At 38.9% G+C, this 23,517-nt stretch overlaps 1 protein-coding gene across 2 annotated transcripts in view; it reads right to left on the bottom strand.

Moving 5' to 3' along the window:
* LOC135213658 (uncharacterized) overlaps positions 1-23,517 on the bottom strand; it is a 42,603-nt gene that overhangs the window by 15,102 nt on the left and 3,984 nt on the right. The window contains exons 2-6 of one of the 2 annotated variants that reach the window (XM_064247716.1): positions 15,885-16,234; positions 5,663-5,867; positions 1,907-1,999; positions 767-826; positions 1-115 (exon numbers count right to left, since the gene is read on the bottom strand). The exon at positions 1-115 is cut by the window's left edge and continues 19 nt beyond it. In XM_064247716.1, coding sequence (XP_064103786.1) covers positions 1-115; positions 767-826; positions 1,907-1,999; positions 5,663-5,867; positions 15,885-15,933 — 522 coding nt within the window. In that variant the 5' untranslated portion in view covers positions 15,934-16,234. Of the gene's footprint in view, positions 116-766; positions 827-1,906; positions 2,000-5,662; positions 5,868-15,884; positions 16,499-23,517 lie in introns of both variants that reach the window. The other variant, XM_064247715.1, reaches the window with a different exon arrangement.

Genomic DNA, 23,517 nt, shown 5'->3' with positions numbered 1-23,517 from the left:
ATCCTCGGCACGGGCCAAAACGTCGTCTCTGACCAGAAGCGTCAGCATCGGAAGGTCGCCCAGGAAGACGTCGAAGAGCCTGAGGACTCCGACGGTCACCATTTCGTCTACGAATCTATGGGTAAGAGAAACCAGGTCACGGTCGCTAGTTAGAAGTATTTTACATTGATCTAATTTCTTTGTAAATATAAAACTAGAGTTCTGCCTGCAATAACTATTAGGTAAAGGAGCACTAAAATGTGTACACTTAGTGAGTTTGTTCTTCCCCAACTCAATTCCGCGAAAAACCTAACAAACTGCAGAACAGAGGCAGTTTCAAACTGGCCCTCTCATAGGAAATCGGAATACCCGTATCTACATCAATGGAACTTGATTCATTCCCAAAGAGAAATGACCTCGTTTATGAAAATCTCTAGCGGCAACAGTCATTCTAGATAAAAGAAGGGTTTAAATATCTTAGTTCTTGTCTTATTTCGAGTGCAAAGGTCAATGGGACAGTTACTCTATATCGTTCTAAAACCCAGACCTGAAGACAACAGGTCAAAGGAAATAAAGGGAAGGAAGCAGGGTGTTGGAGGAAGAAAGAAAGAAGAGAATTCCCAAGTTTGGCAGTACGAGGAAAAAAAGACATCAATAATCCGAGGACTACCGATTTACAAATAATGGAAGTGGGAGGAGGCAGCCTGACCGGCGATACAAGGCCGCCTGATGAGGAGAGGAGTAAGGTATTGAAGATAAGAGGCCTGATGTGGCCTTTTGGACTCACCGAACGCCATTCTCCCAGTCGTCCTTCTCTGCAAAGCCGAATTTCCACGACCTGAAAATCCTGATTTGGAAAGAAAAGAAATGATGAGACGGGATGAAATTCAATGGCAAAAGTACTTACAATCGAAGTTTTGTATCATATGCCACAGTTTTTGCCAAAGTTTTTATGCACTCGAAGTTTCGTGAAATGAAAGTCGGACACCTGCTAGTAGACAGACAGACGGACAGACAGACAAAATAATGGGGTGAAAGGTTTTTGTGTTAAAAATAATCTGAAATGAGAGAGAGAGAGAGAGAGAGAGAGAGAGAGAGAGAGAGAGAGAGAGAGAGAGCTAGGGGTGTAGACCCAAATCTCGGAAGGCAAAGATTTTAATTCATTTAAAAAACTAATGTCTACACACGTGAACTGCTTTATGAAATATAATTACTAACACAGTGACAGACAGATATACTGTACAGATGAGGCAGATTTTGAACCACTGTCCCTTCTTGATCAAGGAATATTAAAAATACTCTATATAATGATTGACCGTGAGTTCTTGTCAAACGCTAGTCATACGAAACCTTATAATACTGTACATGGTTGGTTTTATCTCGTCGTAAAACACAAGCAGTATATTTTTAAAGAAGGTTGTGGTTTCACCTGTATTTGCGCAAGTGGAGTAAGGGCAAGGCCCTCCCAGAAAAGTTGAACAGAACTTGATGGAGTTTGGCAGCAGATATGTTTTTTAGATTGGGACTCTCGACATCATTCCTTTTCCGGTGAATTTAACTCAAACTTGACAACTGGAGAATGACTTATTCTAAAAGATAATGCAGTATCTTAAAAAGATCACCTCGCGGATACCCCGACCAAGTTCCATCCTATTCCATTAAGTCTCTTGTTGAGGTATCCAGCTAACGAGGAGGCAGATACACGCATGAAGAAAAGAATTTGCAAAGGTTTCAGTGCCGAAATCCGTTCTTAAATGAGTACCCTAGCTCTGCCTTTGGAGTTTGTGGAGTTGCCTGATTGACTGAGAGGCAGACAGGTTTAGAATAAATGTGGTAGAGGAAATGAAGCACACTGCAGGTAAACAGATTTCAGAGCCAAGATTTTTTTAAGCTTGCAGAGTTCTCCTGTGTTACGAATGGAACATACCTGTAAAGAGGTGAGAACGGGAAGAAGAGGGTCACCATCAGCCATCCCATCGGCCCACCTTCTTCTTCGTCGTTTTGGGTTTCTCGATAGTGGCTGTTGATAGAAAACACACTTATCAGACAATAGAAAAAAAACTGCACTGCTAACTGTTAATACCCTGTAGCTACTCGGAATGGACCTCGAAGCAGGAAGGCAGGACAAGACTCGTTGCTGCATCTTTCCAGTCATGATCCAAAATTATTCTTTACGAAGATATAACTGGAAGATGGGCAGTTACCAGTTCTGCTGAATCATTCTGAATGATCAATCTCTGAAAAGCAAATCCATTTCAGGAATAAATGTAAATCGCTCTCAGACACTCGCGCGCCGGCGTGAAAATTACTTGGAACGACGTCTGTCCAACTGCCGAAATGCTTTTTTTTATTTACTTACATTTTTCACGTTTTCTCATAATAGTTAAGAAAACATGAAAGTAGGTAAATAAAAGCGTTTTGGGATTTTGACAGGGGCTTCAAGTAGTAATTTGAAATAACACTCAGATTTTTCGCATGTGGCACTAGACAATTCCCGTGCTTTGTATTGCGTTGTACCAGAGATATTCCATTCAAACCTTCATTAATAGGACATTACGGTTACTTGAACAGTAAAATATTACACACACACACACAAATATATATATATATATATATATATATATATATATATATATATATATATATATATATATATATATATATTCTGTCTGGTCATTTTCATAATCAACATCGTTTCGCAGCATTTTATTCCAGTACAAAAATATTCATACTAATTTATTTCAGTAATTCAATGAGGTAGCTTATATTTTGTATGTATTCCAATTTGTTTGCTCGATTCCCATATTTACTAATTAGCGGTTTTATTGTCTTAGTTGTTCTCTGATAATTTGTTTTTTTTCTGGAATCATCGAGTCCAGCTCTGATTCTCAGTAGCCTTTTCTCTGCGTTGTCTTGCTCCAATTTCATTTGTTGGAAAAACAGGAAAGTGAGTTTTCGGTCACAAGCTGTTATAAAGAGCTGGAAGGGCGAAGTTCAAAGTTTGTGGACGGTTTCTAGGGTTCTGCGTTGCTCATGAATTTCCTAGTGTAGCATCAGTAAGGCTCTTAATACATTTTCCTGTTGGTTGTTGAATGATGGGTGGGTATCGTATATTTTGGTCTGAATGCTTTTCCAAGGACTATTCTAACATTTGGTATATTAAGGTTCATTGCCCTCAGTATTTGGTATCTGTATTTTCATAACTACTTTTTTGTCACCTTTAAGATTCTAAGATTAAATGTGAAATAAATAAAAGTTGCGTCCACAATTTCATTTTCAGAATGTGAACTTACAATGACAAGGAAGTGAACCTGTTGATTATTCAGAACTCCTTTGATAGTTTACTTTTTCGCTTGACGCAACCTTAGGAGGTAAAGATGTCCTACGAAGCTAGGTAAAAATGGATGGGTCATTTTCTAAGGAACAAAAATTAGGCAAATGGAAGTTTGTTGGGACTGTGGCTGCTGTAGGTATATCTTTTCAAATCCGACAGTTCAAGACTGGAGCTTCTCAAGAAAACATACTGAGCTGGTTATTGTGATCATCTTTCATCTAATTCTTGTTAAGAAAACCATTAGTGTTCACTCAAAACTTTTATAAGGGGCACTGATAGTTGTATTTTGATGCAATGCTCTCTATGAATTTCAATAATTACCCATGGAATGAATTTTGGAGATTCTTGACAGTCGTCTTTGAAAATGTTGGAACGGAATTAGATTCGTGAGGAATTATAGCTGGGGATTTTGATGTAGGTTTAATGTTTACCTCTGCGTGTCTCCAAATGTCTAAAAGACTTCAAATATTTCTTCAGCAATTAACGATTCCCAAATCGTTGAATCGGAACTTAAAACTTCCAAAGATAATATATTGTATGAGAAAATGTTACAAACGTCTCCGATTTACAAGGCAATATTTAATGGCTAAGACTTTCTTGTGACGCGAGAATTTTCATCCGTGTCGTGAGATTTTCCAGGCGGTGTGTATTGTTAAAAGTTTTGAGCTACAGTCTTTTGCCTGCCTTTTGGACTAAATAAGACACCAGCCAGAACACTGTTTGCGAATGGGAAGTGAATGCCATAGCTTCCTTGTATTGTACCGTGAGCACCTGAATCTTGAATTCTGGGCCCTCTACTCTCTAGACCTTGGGTCTCATTAACCTGAGCCTGTTTGCCTTGAACTGTAAGTTGGTATTCAGTCAAGTTAGGCTGTTTGCATCTTGGCGATTTGCTGGAGTGGGTATATCAATGGAAATAGTTTTAGAAGGCTCATTGTAATTGATAAGTCAGTAAAAATGTATCTAAGAGCACTGTCGTTCTACACTTTTGCTGAATTCGATGTCACCTATTTCAGTCAAATAGCAGTCGTTTATGAGGCTTCTATTTCTTTATAACTGATTTAAGTACTTGATATTGGGGATGGGATCCCAAAGCAAAGCAAATGAATGACAGCCTTTTATTGTGGAATTCATTTGTTACCATACTATTGTCGTATGCTGGAGGTTATTTCTAGTACTGTGTGCAAGATTCTAGAAATTCGAAAAGATATGATAGTCGCTGGAAGATATTTAAAATTAAATTTTACACTGAAATCTGTAGAAGTGTCTTAAAAGACAAGCTTTGAGACATATATATTCAGTGAAGGGAATAACTTTAGCGATATAACCATAAATGAAGGACACACTGACTAAGTCATTTTCATCTAAGTTTGGACATTGCAATTGTAGTAAAAATGTATTTCCACTACTAAGGAAAATAGCGACTGGGTAAAATTGGCTGCTCACTTGGTTTACAAGACAACACCTAACTTAACAGGGCAATCTGAGGCACTAGCTAGAGGCATGACAGTTTGTGAACATTTCTTCTTAAACTGAATGCTGTTGGAAAATACCCTTATTGCCAATTTTAAAGGGTAGAATTGGCAATGCTGCATTCCAGGTTTGTAATATCAAGATGAGCTCATTGCAGTTAAATTGACGAAAGAGATATCATTAAGAATGGCTACACACTCGTTTTTGTCGACATCATTCTTATTTCCCACCGTTTATCCCTACGCCAAGAAGTTGGTGGCCTGATGCGCCTTTCCTTACAACATCAGGCATGGTCTATTATTTGGCAAAGGGATTTTTACGACCGCATGCCCTTGCTGTCATCAACCACAGTTATTGGCGGTGGACCTCGCCTTTTGACCAAAATGTCCACCTGCAAGGCAGCAGTTCCCACAGTTATTGGCGGTGGGCCTAGCCTTATACCTTAAAAAGTCTGACTGTGCAATTGCAAGGCAGCAGTTCCACAGTGATTGGCGGTGGTTAGCCTTATTACTAAAAAAGTAGGACTGCAAGGCAGCAGTTCCCACAGTTATTGGCGGTGGGCCTAGCCTTTTACTAAAAAAGTACGACTGCAAGGCACCAGCTGTCCTTTTAGTCGCCTTTTACGACACGCAGGACCTACGGTGGAAGTATTCTTACCCCCCTACCACAGGGAGGATTTATGTCGACATCATTATTACCTTTAATTAAAAGCTTTGATATTTCTCTGGAAGACCCGTTGTCATGCACTTTTCATCTATATTTCACTCTAGACAACTTTTCCATTAGTGCCAAGTGCATTGGGGCTTAGCTGATAAAATAAGTTATCTTTGGAAAAAAAAACAATCTACATGAAAGCAACAGTTGAAAACAACTTACTACTGCAGGTTCTTGAGTCCAGCTGCAACGAGTGGCAACAAGAAGTAGAAGACGTACATGCCCTTGTCATCCGGAGGTTCTTCTGCATTAAATTTTTCCACCAGAATGCTGACGCCAATGCACCAGCCGAGTAGGTAACTCACGCTCATTATCGTCATCCATACCGCTTCGATCCAGGTGAACTGCCGGAGGACGGTTGGCCTGGCTGTCAAAAAAATAAAAAAAAATCGGGGAATACAGATCCCGTTAAGAAGCCTACAGCATACCACGCAGAAAATGAACTGCAATGTATCCAAGATTCGACTGAAATATTTTGCTTGTGCAGATTACACCTACACATTGACATTGCATGAGACGTGTTACCCGTTATAAAGGCTTGAGGTATATTAGTACTTTTAGAAAGATTTCATTATCAGAAAGTTGAATTAGGCTAAATTTAATGCTACCAGGACGTATGTTTCCATCCAAATGGTCTCTATCGGAGATGTTGATAAGTGTCTCAGTTTCTATGACGTAATTGTTGAAAAAAAAAGCAAAATGGTGGACCTATGTCATAGCATAATATGGGGGGAATTTTCTTTTCACGGAATAAATAACATTACCTAGCATTGCCTTGTTCACCAAAATTATTTTGAGAAACCCTTCAATTTAAATTGTTTTCTTTCAATAACTTCTTGCACTCTATGGTGCGCAGGGGAATAGTGCCGTCAGTGTACCCCACGTGGTGTACTGTTGGCATTACTTAAGGTTTTCTGCAGCTTCTCTTCGGTCCCTAGCTGTAACCCATTTCACTCTTTTACTGTATCTCCACTCATATTCTCTTCCATCTTATTTTCCACCCTCTCCTAAAAAATTGTTCATAGTGCAACTGCGAGACAGTCCTTCTGTTTCCTGTAACACTTTTCAAACCTCTTTGCTCTCAATTTCATTTTCATCGCAGAGTGACCGCACATAGTTGGGCATCGAAAGCAGTCCCGTGACCGTGGAGAGTGAAGGTTCATTTTTCACTCGATTTGTCATCTATGAAATTTTGTGAGCGCCCTCTATCCAAAATGGCTACTGTCAGCCAAGCTGGAAATCCAGAAATTCATAAATGATGCAGATTTATTGATCTGAACTATTTTTTACCTACAATTTCAAGATGGCCGCCAATTGTTGGCTCTTTAAATGTCAATTTTTCAAAATCACCATAGAGCTTTAATATCAGGCTCAAATGAACGCTCTGCTCAAACTGAGTTCAGCTCTGAACAGTAAAATTACAAGTAGGCTTCATAGAAGTCATCTCAAAGGTCAAAAAGATAAAGGTTTGTGGTTGATGAGAAACAAACTTTACTATGTTTTCCATTAGTTACTTGAACTATGTTGGTCAATTGGTCCCATCATTTCATTGTGGACTGGAAAATAATTTAATACTTCTCAATAGCATAAAATAATTCTAAAGGTGTCCTCTGCAGTAATTCAGCAAAGCACATCACTTCCAAGTGATGTGAAAACATCCTCACCCTAATGTTTACGCTTCAACACACTCATGTCACTGGAAAATTCCTTGCTACATTGAGACACTTTGTTTGGGGTAAGTTCTCAATATTATTCAATAGTCCAAAGAGAATTTTATCATTATTATGTATGACAGTTAAGAGATAATTTTATGTTCAGATGCTATCATTGATAATTAGTGTTAGCTAAGTTAGGTAATTTCATTGTTAGCTAGCTAACGTTAACATTAGCTGTCTCTCAACTCATGTCAAGTGACATAATCTATCTGCTTGTCATAGGAACAAGCATAACACAGCAGAAGGCTCTACAGGAAGCTCACATGATCTTGAGGAGGATGTTGATATAAGAGAGTTGATCAACAGTTTATGAGAAACCTGACATAGATATGGGGGACTTTTAGGTCTTGTTCCTGGAGATGTCCGACCGACTTGTACAATGCCTTGATGCGTGTCATTCAAGAAATGATCTCCTTTCAGACTGTTATCCCTACATTAAGGGGTCGGTTGCCTGATGCACCTTCTCCACTGCCTTCTATCAAAGGTATCATCCTCTACCAAACCTCTTCTCCCCATATCTTCCTTCACTTTATCTCGCCATCTAATTCTCTGTTTCTCTCTTGATCTTCTTCCTCTAAAAGGTTCCTCCCAAGCCCTCTTCACTCCCTCCCCGTCATCCATCCTCCCCACATGCCCATACCATCTCAATCGTGACTCTCTTATCACCTCTGTAATCTTTACTAAGCCTGCCCTTCTTATTTCATCATTTTCCAGTCTCTCAAGCAGCGATATTCCTATAATCGACCTCACCATTCTCATCTCTGTTCTCTCAAGCTTTACTTCTTTTCATCTTAAGAGCCCATGTTTCTGCTCCATACATAAACGCTGGTCTTATCACCGTGTTATATATCTTGACTTTTAGCTTGTTTGGCATTTTCCAGCTACCTCTCTCCACTTCCCCCCCATGCAGCTTTTATCCTACTGTCAACTTCAGCCCCACATCCTCCCTCTTGGCTTAAAGTAGATCTTAAGTATTTAAACTTTTCTGCCTGTTTTATAATCGAGTCTCTTCTTTCTTGTATTACTATTCTGTCTCTATCTTCCCTACTGCTCAGCAAAACCTCTGTTTTATTTACATTCACCTTTAAGCCACTCCTCTCTAAAGATTCCTCCCACTCTCCAACCCTTCTCTGTAGGTCCTCTTTTTTAGCAGTAATCACCAGATCATCGGCGTACAACAATTCCCACAGTTCTTTATTCCTGATTGCTTCACTCAACACATCTATGACCAGCACAAACAAAAATGGGACTATTGCTGACCCCTGGTGTAATCCAACACTATCCTCAAAGTTTTCTGTTTCCCCAACTGCTGTTATGACTTTTGCATGCATTCTTTTATATACCATCTCAACCATCCTAACTAACTTTTCTGGGACTTTCCGTTTCCTTAAACACCAAAACATCTCTTCTCTTGGGATTCTACCGTATGTTTTCTCTAGGTTTATGAATGCACAATACAGCGTCTGGTTTCCCTCTAGCCTCTTTTCCTGTTGCTGTCTTACTATGAAGATGGCATCAACCATTCCTCTTCCTCTCATGAATATATAGTGCTGTTCCCTGATCTTTACAATAAATATCTCTTAATCTCTCATCCATTACTCTCTCTAAAACTTTTAATCCATGCTCTGTTAGTTTAATTCCCCTGTAGTTACCACAATCCATGACATCTCCCTTTTGCTTGTATATAAATATCATTAGACTCTCCTACCAATCCCTTGGCATTCCTCCCTCTACATATAGTTTTTAATAAATCCAGCATCCATTTCTCCCCCTCTGTACCTAGTAATTTGAGCATTTCAATTTGGAACTCCGATGGGCCTGGTGATTTACCATTCTTCATTTTCATTAATGCTCTCTTCACCTCTGTATCCTGTATCTCCATCACTGGTCCCTCCACCCTCCTCTCTCTCATTTTCAGTATTTAGCAGTTGTTCAAAATACTCTCGCCATCTCTTCTTAATCTTCCTCCCTATACAATATATTTCCATCACTATCCTTGATAACACCCAATCAATCCACATCCTGTCTCTACCTTTTCCTGAAGTTTGAAATCTTATAGATATCCTTTTCTTCTTCTATTGTTCCTAGTCTTTCATTCAACTGCTCTGCCGCCCTTCCCAAAGCCATACCTACCCTCCTTCTCGCCTCTCTTTCCTCTTCTCTGTACCTTTCTTCTGCACCCTGTGCATGCCTTACTTTCCAGTCCTTAAATGCTTTTGATTTTCTAAATTGATTCTTGTACCTCTCCATTCCACCACCACTTTTCAAGAAATGATACAGAGTACCTATCGTCAACATACAACAATCTGCCTGGACTGATCCATATGACAACCATGATTATGGAAGGTGGTTGCCAGATTATTGACCAATGCTTTTTTTCGCTGTCAGATAAGAAAATGGCATTCTTCAGCATTCACTTCACCTTACCCCTGTCATCCACTCGGCCTTTGGATAGAAACAACTATGAATGTGAACTCAAAGCTAAAGCAAGGATAGATTTAACTTCTATAGAATGAGAAGCAACTGTTCTCAACAACAAGAAAAATAAACAACACTGCAAGGGTGAAGTCTACTGTGAAGCAAAGCCTCAAGTGCCAGCACCACCATAGGAAGCATGCTGAATATCAACCAGCAAGGATGTAGAAGGATGCGCAGGCAGTTCAGGACCTGCTGGCATTCATGGATTTTGAAACTGAGTCCTTTGACATCTCTTCACCTACACTGAGGTCACCACCAGTCTGGCCAGGTTGCCTGACGAGAGTTTGTGCATGACCTAAAGACTGCACTTCCAGATGGCCAAGCTCAGATTGAAACCTTCCTGCAAGTGTGTTCAAAAAAGAACAAACCTGTTAATGCAATCATTCACAGGAATATGTGGAATTTCACTGGAGAAATTATCTGTACACCATCTGGTGCTCATACCAAGGTTACCAATATGGAGAGATTGGGGTGGCAGCCCAAGTGGACCTTGCAGAGGGATCAGGAATAATCCAACTTGAGTCAGCCCTTGAGAGGGTGTGACTGAAGTGCCTTTTACTCTACAATGAAGATAGGTCAAGAGCAAGTTGTTAGAGCTCTTCAGTTAGCCTTGTGGACATGAGGCTGATTTGGTGACCTGCACCTGAAGACCATGAGTCTTGGAAGAGGGATGGTTAAGAGTACCACTGGGGTGACTACTTGGATAAAATCTCTGCTATGATCTTCTCATGCCATGGCAATGCATATCTCATCATCTTTGTCAGTGGCATATATGCCCTTCCCTTCTGCATCAAGGATGATGAGCACAATTGCCAGGCGGCAAAATATCCAAAAGGCCCAAATATTTTCCCCAAGCCTGAAGGCAGGTTCCCAGGTCCCACTGAGTTCAACCAATTCATGGTCAATTGTGGAAACAAGGCCAGACTACAGAAACTTGTTAAGGAATAGCTGTAAAGACAAGTGGGTCAGGTGCAGGGTGACATCATATATTACAAGGGAGAAACAGCCAACCTATGCACTGGCATTGCTAATGGGGACTCTGTCTTCAGACATCCAGAAGTAGATACAACGCTGCGCTCTGCCTATGCAAAGATGAGAGCCAGGATGTACATTGGACCTGTTGTACTAGACTGCAAGGACACAGATGTGTACATCCAAGGAGCTTATGTCTCAAAGCAAGTCAGAGGTGATTGCTGATTAAACGCCAGCATGTGTTAATCAACTGCCATAACATGTTCTTGGAAGATGTTGCAGATATAATCATATCTCTCCCTCTCCATGCTCTACGAGCATGGGAAGAGGGTTTTGGAGAAGGTGAAAATCAATTCTGCAGCAAGAGAGCTCCTGGCCAGAGCTTCTAAATGGCTTAAACTGAAGAAAAGTGTACTATCTATCTCCCACCTGATGTTGACTCTGAATCTTCATATGGAAAGGACAAACTACCTTACACATTGCCAGCTCCATTACAACTTGCAAGAGCATCTTTCTCCCATTGGTCACAGTTGGGACTAGAGATTGAAAATTGTCGACCAGTGGGTCACACCCTGGCCCCCTTGCCACAGTGGTCCCCTTACCTCAGCAGCTTACACCTCATGACTGCCCAGATGAGAGTACAGTGATGATGAGAGGAGTCAGTGTGGAGATTCAACAGATTCAGATGGAGATTCTTTTTAGTTAATATTCAAAGAATATTGTTGATATAAAAAACACTGAACTAAAGAATCTTCTCTGTCTCCCTGCTTTCATTGGTTCCACACCAAACATCTGATGACTTATGTGTAATTTTACTGTCCATAACTGTACTCAGTATGAGCAGAGCTTTCATACTGAGTAGAGCTTTCATTTGAACCTTATATTAAAGCTCTATGACGATTTTGAAAAATTGTCATTGAAAGAGCCAATAATTGGCGGCTATCTTGAATATGAAGGTCAAAAAGAGGTCAAATCAATAAATCTACATCATTTGTGAATGTCTTGAATCAAATAGTCTCAGAATCCACGCATTATGCAGCCATGTGGGCCAACCCATTATAAAGTTAATTGTCAGCTTAGTTAACAGTAGCCATTTTGGATAGAGGGCTCTCACAAATTTCCTCACACTTTTGTGCGGGGTACACCAGCTAATTTTCGTCTTTAACCTTCATAGATGACAAAATTTCGGATAAGAAGTGAACCTTCACTCTCCACGGTCACGGAACTGCTATAGATGACTCAACTATATGTCCCAGTGCTTGGCCTGAATTTCCATTCCATTGCAAGTAGAACATCAAAGATCTATTGTGCGTTTGATTACAATTCGATAAAGTTGAAAAGAAGGAGAACAAGGTCAGAGGTGCTTGATTCCATTCCAACCCTCCCCCCCTCTTACCCCCGCGATAAAAATGATAAACTTTGGTCCATCGAATGGTAATGATAGGACTGCTTTCATTTTTATCATTATATCTCAAGTGGAGTTCTTGTGCACTCAGTCCCGTTTCCATGTGTCCTGCTCTTTCATTAGTTCTTCATGTTTCTGGGAAAACCCCGTTCAAGTAGCTGACCTACACTTCTCACACTAATATACGATTCTTTGCGACCAAATCGGTCTGCACTGAGACAAAATGTGTGTGATCCTTTTCAAAGAGTGACGCTGAATACATCACGTTTTTTGGCATGCCTTGTGAAGCAAGAATCGTCAGTCTTTTCTTTTTTTCTTCTGCATTTTTCAGAGACATATTTTTAGAACAGGAAATGCCCCACAACTGGCTAATCCATAAAAGAATGTATTGTTCAACATTCAAGAGGGAGAGGATCCTTCATTAACTATGCAAGGATTAAAAGTGTCCAATTACTGGATCCAGATTAATCTCACCTCTTGAATCTAATAATCTTTTGATCGCAGACTCTGTGAAAACATTTCATTAAATCTTATCCACTGGATTTAAATCCTATTTGCTCTTGAAATCTCAAGGAGTGATAACAGGTCTGTCACCGACATTTGAAAAAGACGCCTTGGAAATTAGGCCTTCATGGCTCACCCTCGTCAGGTACGTCATGACTACGTACTTCGTTTTCGATTAATATGCCTGTCACGACAGAATTTGATTGGTTTGTTAGTTTGTATGGTGTTTTTACATTGCCTGGAACCAGTGGTTATTCAGCAACGGGACCAACGGCTTTACGTGACTTCCGAACCACGTCGAGAATGAACTTCTATCACCAGAAATACACATCTCTGGCCCCTCAATGGAATGCCCGACAACTGAACTCGCGGCTCTTGCTTTCTCAGTAGTTAAAGAAAATTGAATGCTGATCGAAATGATCGAACAGATAGCTGGACTAGAAACGGTATGTAGTGTCCCTGACCCTATGGCCTGGACTTGCTTTACGCCTCTAGTACTGCCATCATTATTTTTGGATGGCTATGATTCTGCTCCCAAATTAAAAAGGTAGATTTCATAATACTTCATAATCGAAACCCACGCAGGGAGAGTAGTGGCTTCAGTGCACTTCGTGTGGTGGACTGTAGGCACTACTTGAAGTTCTTTGCAGTGTCTCTTCAGCCTCTAACTGCATCCCCTTTCATTCCTTTTACTTCATATTCTATTTCTTCCATCTTACTTTCTACCCTCTTTTAACAATCGATTCAAAGTGAAACTGTGAAGTGGTATTCCTCTTGTTATACCTTTCAAACCTTCTTACTGTTAATGTTTTATTCTATTATATTTAGATTCGAAACTGATGACATGATAAAAGACCACAACTTTCATAAAGCCATGTTGTTATGTAACGAGTCGCTAAGACATCTGCTGTCAATGGCGCTCGCTTTCTTATGAAATCACCTCCCCTCTTTTCTGATTGCCGCTGTCCTTGCGTATTTCTGACCCTGGTAAGATAAGATAAGGTCCCTTTTATTTCTATAGCGACCTGGATTTTAATGTTACCCACCATGTGTGTTCTTATCTTTCAATCATATTTACTGTGTATGCTGTACACACACACACACACACACACACACACACACACACATATATATATATATATTATATATATATATATATATACATAATCTATATATATATATATAATAATTATATATATATAAGATTATATATATAGATATATATATATATGTTTACTCAAAAAAATTTGGATAAACACATCAGGTGGAAAGAAGAAATAAAAACAGTTATTGGTGGGATGAGTAAATGAGAAATTAGTGAAGGGAAAAGGAGATTATTTGAGATGCATTTGCAAGACCAAAATGACTGTGTGCAGGGGTACTGGAGGATGGTAGTTAAGAGGGCGCGAGAGAAAAAGAATTCATACATTAAAAAAAAATATAGAAAAGGTGATGAAAGAGTTAGGAGAGAATAAGAACTTTTGAACAAATGGACCTCCGCGTAATAAATGCAAATGGAAAAAACCCATTTTGAAGAAAATGCCATCTTGGGAAGATGAAGTCAGTTTTTCGACTATTTGTTGAATTTGGAAGAGAGGTTGCAAATATGAGGAGGACAACATCAAGAGGCTGAAAAATGAAAAGAGGCCAGGACTTTGAAAGTGTCACTGAATGGCTGATCGCGATGATTAAGATATGTACTTATGAGGGAAAGGTCTCGCAGGAATGGCTGAGGGGAGTCATGTTTCCTTCTATGCGGGTAAGGATTATAGAGGAGAATGTAAGAATCGTAGGGATGTAACTCTGCTGAGCCCATAGGTGCCTTCCTTCACAAGGTTTATGCCTATTAATACAACTCAGGACACTAAGTAAACACTGACATCTTATCTACAATCATGTATAAACTAAAAATCTACAACTCGCTCATACATTGGAAAAGCAAAGGAAAATGCAGATCCTTTTATCTACTGCCTTCATTAGCACAGCCACACATGAGGCCTTGAAGAGGAGTGAAGGTCAGTATTGGGGTCCAGCAAGGGGAGTAAGAGTCTCCTGTGTGAAGAGAACACACTCGGGCTTTTCTCTTTCGAAGGGAGAGAAAACAAAAGAATTGGAATTTAGAGTAAGAGTAAAGTTTAAGCGACCGTAAAATACAGGCAAAACACCTCAGTGAAGTACAAGGAAAGGACAGGCCTTATCAGACCACTGCTGTCGCCATCACTGGACTTTCTATTTCAATGGTAGCAGCGTAGACCGCATTGCACTGGTAGTGCTGAAGGCCATGAATTTAAATACCGAATTTAAATAGGAGTTCGGAAATTCTGAATGCAGTAATTGAGTGGAAACAAGACAAGTAGTTGATTTTAATACGCATTTGGGAGTAAGTATGTCTGATGATGGTAGGACTCAAGATAGGAAGTGAGTCACAGAATAGGTGAAGCAAGAAAGTAGCAGGGCCTGGTTATAAGATGGGGAGGGACTTCAATGGGAACCAAGGTAATCAAGTATGAAAGGATTGCCGATTCAGCTTCCCTTATGGAAGTGAAGAATGGATGATGAATGTGAGCAACAGATAAAATCGTAAGTTGGTTAAGATTAAATTTATAGTCTGCGCTACATATGTGGTGGAAGAAGAACCAAAGAGGTGAGAAATGTGGAAACCTATAAAAAAAAGTGGGGGACAAGGTAGGTTAGCGTATGTGAAAGGATGTTTTGTGTGGGGAGAATGAATGAAAATAAGTTGGTAAAAAGTTTATAATTTGCAAACGTTAGATGGGAGAATGAGAGGAATAACTGAACGTGTTGAATACGTGAAGGAAAAGCTGTACTGAACAGCAGGGACCTTAACACCAAGGAAACACACGAGTGCTACTAAGATAGAGGTGAATGAGGCAGTGTGTGCAAGAGGCTCAATGTGCTCTTAATAAGTCGTACATTAGGCGCAAGGACGGCTAAACTATGTGGGAGTGTACCTACTTCTTTCACTCAGCAGTGAAAATATAAATGTGGCAGTAATTGTTGTAACCAGCCGTTGATGAGTAGTGGCTTTATGATAATTATGTTTAATTGAAAACTCCTGCATATACTCTGCATTCAAGATACCTTTAATGTGGTGAGGTTATATACTAAGGGGTAGTCTGATACTTGCTTTTTACAATGAAATCTTTTTTGCAATAAATCTTTTTTCCAAAAAATATGGGATTATATAAGGCTTCAGAAATACAATAGCAAATATTGATTGTTTAATCACTAAAGTAAACAGTAAAAGAATCCCCCATAATACAATAAGAAAAATTTTGTAAGAACTTACCTGTGTTAGGTAGGTGATGGACATAGTCGCCCGATTCTCTCTTCGCCATACTGTGTAGACGGCGTTTCTAGTATTTTCAGATAATGTTTCTTTACAGGGAGGATGAAAGTCTTTAAATATAATTAGCTTTCAGTTGTAAAAAGAGTTCTTGTCTTCAATAATGCTAATCATCAGTCAAATCATATACTTTTCCATATATTTCCATACACTCGAAGTCTGTAGTTGTTCTAAACGCACTATCTGGATTGAATTCAACCCGTCCCTAAAATCACGCCAAGTCCTTCACTGTGTTCCTCATAATGTCGCGCTATCTGGTTCAGAAGTACTGCTTGAAAGAAGAGCCCCGCGTACTGTGATAACAAAGGAGCAATGAAAACTGTATTCACCAATGATGTGCTTCGATCGTCACCACAAGCTGAAGATATTCTAACGAGAAGTTTGATTTTCAGTCATACGTCTGTGTTTTTCTATAGGTTTGTTTAACAGACTATACCGTCATGTTTGGTAAGAATGCGTACATATTCAAGCCTTTTATGTCATTTTAATGTATCAGAATAAAAATTGCGAAAAACATGTATATAGCTGTAAACGAAACTTGTTTTCTCATCAAACACCTGAAACACTTGAAACTTTTTTTAACCTGCAGCAGATAACATTCATTCACTGACCGCGTGCATACTTATCAAGTAAGCAGAGATATGAAGGTATTGACCTTGAAAGAGACTAAAAACATTCAAAAGAAAGACGTTTCTTCCAGAGGAAAATCGCCGCAAACACTTCCCTCGCAGTAGAAATCGCTCCTCATTCCGTAGGTCGTAAAAGCCACTGCACACAGGTCATAGTTTTAAGTAGTCCTTAATATCGGCAATTACAAGGATTTAGAAAATAATACGAAATATTACTCATATCTAATCAGTCTTATCGACAGAATTACCAAAAAATCTCCACCGAACTAAACCAGCAGAAAAAAATGAGATTTATCATGATGCCAGAAAGATTGTTTTATCTGTATTAGTTTTCGTCACAACAAAAATATTAATCAGCAGCATACAATTAATATTTGGAAGAAAAGAGAGAGAGGTTTCTTCTCGAAACTTCCTATATTAAGAAAATGTATAGCTGTAAATGGAAAATATATAAAATTTTCGAATATATACATATATTTTATAGGTAAAAATAAGTCAAATCATATATGTTAAATACCAAATTATTCAACAGCACTGGAAAGGCTAAAGTATATACAGAAACATATAAATTGTTCCAATACAAATACTCCCCTACACTTTCGTATACGGAGTATTCCCTGTGCTGCTATACTCGGCTGTTTCTAGACTGGCCTCTTCAAGACAAAGCCTTTACTTCTACCCATGGATGCCCCTTGTCTGACACATACTGACCTCCACTGTGTTCTTGGCTTGGCTATTGAGAAGACGTCTCTAGATGTAGTGCTGAAGCATTGTAGTCTATTTGTGCACTTTTGCGGGTATTTCTAATTACACATTATAACATAATAGATCTTGTTAATGACTGAATAGTCGATTCATCAATTCTGTGGTGAATTTTCGCATAACTTTTTGTGTGAGATGAAAGTCTGTAACAGGAGTGTGATTGAATATGAGGATAAAAAATTGAGGTCGTCCTGTTGCACTTTTTTTTTTATCGCAATCAGTTGAGCATTGTTATGAAATGTATTCATGAGGTGATAACATAATAGTAAACACATATCTTATATTTATCTTTGGTTCCACCCCTGCCCCAAGTGAGGCAAAAGAAAGGATATCTAGCCTTTACTAGACCTGTTGAACTTGAAATGCTTTTTTGGTGTGTACAGAGATGTTTACTGCATGGGGGGGGATATAAGCACTGACTCCAGGATTACGAGTTTTGGGTCTTAGTGCGTCGGGACCATGAGTGGATGTGTTCCCATTCTTCCCTCCACAATATAAGAGAACAGGAAGAATGGGTTACGTCCTTGCACGGGCAAGGACAAGATGTGGAAAATTCAAGTCTTCTGTGAATGTCAAACCCCATTCAGTATGTATTTAATCAACCCCGAGAAGTCAGAGCTGGTACCAATACAAATGAGCAGATACCTGGGCATGATAATAGATATAGTGTGGGTAAGGGCCTCCTGTTACAAGAGAGAGAGGGTATCAAAGTTATTGGAAATATCTGACCTGTTTCTATCTAACCCTCACCAATCAAAGAAAAAATGGCAAATACTGTTAGGTCATCTTGTGTCCCTGGAGAAGTTAGTACCAAGGTGCAGGACCAACATCCGATCCTTGCAATGGAACTTGAAGGAAACGGACAAAAGTCAAACACAGCTAAAGAGTGGTCAGTTAAGTGTGACAGAGAAAAACGATCAGAATCTGAGATGATGGAGGGATCCACAAAAACCATCTGCAAGGAGTGCAATTAAGTCAGTCAGCTTCAGAGATGATGGTATTCTCTGACGCATCCCTAAGGGGTTAGGGAAGCCACTTGAATGGAATGTGCATTTCAGGGAAGTGGGATGAACATCAGTGTCAAGACCACAACAGCGTCTTGGAGGTGCAAGCAGTCTGATTGGCACTATAACATTTTCAAGAACTCCTCCAAAGGAAGACCACGGTAGTCATGAGTGACAACACCACAGTGATCGCATAATTGAACAGGCGGGAAGGTGCGATCTTCCATATTCTAAATGGCTAGCCATGAAAATTAATGGTCAGAGACTAAGGGACTAACACTGACAGCCAGGTGTATCCCAGGAAAGAAGAACTTTGTGGTGGGCACTCTAAGCAGGGCAGACCAGATAGCGAGTACAGATTGGTCATTAGAGCAGGTGATGGCAGACAGGCTATTCAAGTCGTGGGAGGTCCAACGTTCCCCCTGTATTGCTTTCCAGTACCCAACAAAAGAGCTGTTCTGCAAGATGCATTCCAACAGCAGCAAGACAACCTGGATGTATAGGTTTTTCCTCTTTTTAGCCAGATACAGAAGATTATCAACAGGTTGTTCATGCCCAAAAGACTGAGGGTGACACTAGTAGCTCTTAAGTGGCCACAAGCAGAGTGGTATGCAGACCTTCGCCACCTGTTGGTAGATATACCAAGAAAATTGCTTTCAACCCCCAACCTGTTGAGGAAAGAACACAGTTGCTGACTACATCAAGCGTTAAGTATACTCCCTCCAGCTACATGGATGGAAGCTATCAAGCAACTGCTCGAACAGAAAGGTTTTTCAAGAGAAGTTCCAGCTATCTTTGCCAGTCCCCTTAGACCATCCTCCATCAACCTGTATCAGGGAAAGTGGAAGGTCTTCCTCCTTTGGTGCAGTGGGAGGGGCTGACATCCCCTCAAAGCAGCTGTGAAGGATGTAGCGGAATTAATTTTTTTCACGTGGCACAAGAAACATTGTTCCACATCAGTAATCAAAGGCTATAGAGCCGCCCTCTTCAGGGTGTTCAAATCAAGGGTCATAGACTTGACAACGTTATGAGAGATGTCAGACATGGTGAAAAATTTCGAGAAAAATTGCTTACCCAGAGCTTTAAAACCACCATGGTCCTTGGTGCACTGAGAAAGTGTCCCTATGAACCAACAAGAAAGGTTTCAGACTGGGACTTGAATTTAAAAGCAGTGTTCCTGTTCGTATTGGCATAAGCGAAAAGGGTGGCGAAATTCATGCCCTTTTGTACAATGTCACTCACGCTTATGGATGGACTAGGTTGGGGTTTACCTTCCTACCAGAGTTCATAGCAAAGACTCGAACTCCTCCACACACAACCCAAGTTTCGATGGTTTTTCAGTTCCCTCCCTCAAGGATTATAGGGAATGAACATGACAAAATGGTGCTGAGCCCAGTCAAGTTTTTGAGAGGCTACCTAAAATGGACAGCCCCCAACAGGCCTGCTCACCGTAGGTTGTTCATAGGTATGCGCTAGAAATAGAAAGATATCAAAGAACACTATCTCCTTCTGGCTAAAAGAAGTAATAAGAAGGACATACCATTCTGAAGTGTGTGGGGACCTGATACCAGCCAGAGTCAAGGCATATGGATTAGATCTAAGCCCTATCAGTAGCATTTGGAAAAGGCAGAAGATTTTGACCTCTTGCTACCTAAAGGACATAGCATACAAGTCCTTAGACACATTCACCTTGGGTCTGATAGTGACAGCACAACAAGTAATTTAATGGTGTAGAGCTACATCACAACTCCATCTCAACAAGTAGAGCACTTTCATAATAAATTTACCCTTCTCGTACTGCCCCACATAGACCAATCTTCCACTCCTTCTATGAAGGTTGGTGCAAGGATGAGCACAGACTGATTCATACAATGGAGGTCATCGTGGGTCCAGACAATGTTAGCCCAGCTGTACTTAAGCAATGCTGCTTCATTTAATCATATCTCAATACTGATAAAGGGTCCTAGGCTGAAAAATGATACTCTTGGGGTGCTATTTAAAGCACCCAATTAACAGTCACATACCTCCATTAATGGATGTTTTTTATGAAATTTGCTTAGATTGAGTGTACTTCAGAGATCCGTAACAATGACAGAATTTCTTCTTGGGGAGTTATACTCTGCATAAACTTTCCTAAAGAATAATTAAACTCTGGTACCCACAATTTTATGCCGAGACCCTTGTTCTACAAAATGAAGACAAATGCTCTAAACATGACTGACAATAATAGACTTACAATTTTCCCTTAGCGGTCATGAAGTTTGCAAGACTGCAGAGGAAATCTGTGGCCTAAGAAACAAACTGAAGTAAGTAAAGGAGGGAATTTTACTTAAATGCCTTTTTTTGGATTACTTCAAATACCGAACAGAACAGCGAATTTTCCAAAAAGGTTTAGATGCACATCATATGACAAAGAAAGATAAAAATGTACACATTACTAAGGCTAATAAATCCAAAAGCTTTGGAATAATGGATAGAAAGAATTATGTTGAAAACTGGAAAATTTATCATCTGACTCTAGCACTTACAAAAAACTATGGAACGACCCCTTAGCTGAGGTCATAAAAAGTTTCAATGCAAAAATTAAGCTTATACCAAATGATTTCGGGTCTATAAAAGAGAAAGTGACAACGACTGGCCCATCCCTACCTTACATGTATGCATTAATCAAAACCTAAGGAGATTTTCCTATTTGTCACATTATCAGCTCAACCGGTTCTATTAGTTGTAAGCTGTCTAAATATTTAGGTAAAATACTATCACCCATCTTAGGTATATACTACATATTTCAAGCTCTCATTCACAAATTCTGTTGACTTCTGTTCTAGATTGTCCCGTATTGAATTATCCTATACAGATATTCTAACTCGTTTCGATGCGACATCTTTATTCTCTAAAGTACCTACTGATGACTTACTTCTATATCTATCAAAACATTTAGATTTTTATCATTTAGAATTAACTACTGATGACTTACTTCTATATCTATCAAAACATTTAGATTTTTATAATTTAGAATTAACTACCAATGTCATTATTAAATTGATCACCCTTTGTATAAAAATTTTAATTTTACTTCAATGGTAACTGCTATGAAAAAATATTTGCATAGCTATGGAAAACCCCCTTCTTTCTAATATCTAAGGTATTTTGGCTAAGATATGTAGAAGATTGTTTTTGTATTGTAAAATACAATGTAAATATACCAGATTTCCTGAAAACACTTAATACTCTCGTACTTTCCATAACAATCAAAATAGAATGTGAAGAAAATAATTGTATCCCATTTCTAGATGCCTTAGTTATCAGAAATAATACTAATTTTTGTTTTAAAGTATACAGGAAACCAACAAATAATTTGTCATATATTCACAAACCATGCTAAACATTTACCAGTATGTATCTTAGAGCACTTGGAAGTTGTAGTCTTGAATTATTGGACGATGAGTTCAAAATTATTGACCAAATAGCAGATTCATTATGTTATCCTTCATATTTCTTGGAATTGTGTAACAGGCCAAGAAGATATATTACAGTCCAACCTGAGTTGACACAGAACTTAAGAATATTCTGCAAAACCAATTCTAATAACTATTGATATTAATTTTGTATTTAAACATAACAATACTTTAAAGAAACATGTAAATTAAGAATAGTCCAATTCCAACAATTTTGCATACAGTATCCCTTGTAAAGATTGAAATATCTATATTGGCCGAACATCAAAAGACCTAAAAAATAAAGAGGTTCCCAACACAAATAAGCTGTTTCAAAGGGCCTAACAAACAACGCTACAATCTGCAAGGCCAACGACTATCAGAACAGAAATCTTGTGGAAACAGTATTTATTGAAGCCACAGCCACCAGGAATATTAACCTCCACCCTGGTTTGTTCCTTGATCCTCTTTCCCTGTCCTTTCCATTGGAGAACATGCTGCCCGAATCAAGAAAGTGTTACACCGCCCACCATTGCTCAATTTTGTATGTAAAGTTCTGTAAACTATGTTCTTACTCAGTGTGAACTCGAAAATGTACAATAAACTACAAAAGTGCTTGTTCCAATTCCTCAGTTTTCACTCGCCTTCTTACACACACACACACACACACACACATATATATATATATAATATATATATATATATATATATATATATATATATATATATATATATATATATATCATGTATATGTATAGATACACATACATATACATAAAACACAAAAATATAATATATATCTTCTTCTTTCCCACAGTTATCCCTACATTAAGGGGTCGGTTGCCTGATGCGGCTTTCCTTACAACATCAGGCATGGTTTATTATTTGGTAAAGGGGTTTTTACGACCGCATGCCCTTGCTGTCACCAATCACAGTTGTTAGCGGTGGGCCTCGCCTTTGACTAAAATGTCCACCTGCAAGGCAGCAATATATATATATATATATATATATATATATATATATATATATATATATATATATATATATATATATATATACAGTTTGGTGAATATTTCTGTCACCCGCATCACTGAAATGTCGAATAACTCTCTTTAACCGCACGTGGCCAAGAAATGACCGTTATTCATAGATTATAAGATATTCAGCACACGACCATAATAAGTCGACACGAACCCATAATTTACAGCAAGAATTCTGTATGTGTGTATATATATATATATATATATATATATATATATATATATATATGTGTGTGTGTGTGTGTGTGTGTGTGTGTGTGTGTATGACCTGTATATGTATAAAGAAAAAATGACCTAGTCCTCGTATCAGCATCACTTATTTTCATACACAGAAAGCAAGATTTCAATATGTTTGCCACCATCGAGGATCAAACAACTTATCCGTTTAAAAGCCAACTTGACGATAGAGCCACTACATTTCCGATTCTTTACAGATCAGTCACAATATAGAGGAACACCACAAATAAGTCTTCAGAGAACACTTGCAAAGGGACGCACATTCGAAGCGCAGTGACGCAGAGAGAGAGAAGCCAGTCTGTTTTTTCTCCTAATGAAAAGATATCAAGATTTCATAAATGGTTTAAATCTTATTTCGTACCTAAAGCTAGCAGCTTACGAGGTGATTTAGATAAGACATGGATCCCTCAGCCACTTATATATTCTTTTAAACAATATTTCTGATAAGCTCTTAGGGCAGATAAATC

Source organism: Macrobrachium nipponense, chromosome 43, assembly GCF_015104395.2.
Source record: "Macrobrachium nipponense isolate FS-2020 chromosome 43, ASM1510439v2, whole genome shotgun sequence".
In the NCBI taxonomy this organism is placed as follows: Eukaryota; Metazoa; Arthropoda; class Malacostraca; order Decapoda; family Palaemonidae; genus Macrobrachium; species Macrobrachium nipponense.
The sequence above is the reverse complement of the archived record's forward strand: the minus strand, read 5'-3'. Positions and strand labels throughout refer to the sequence as shown.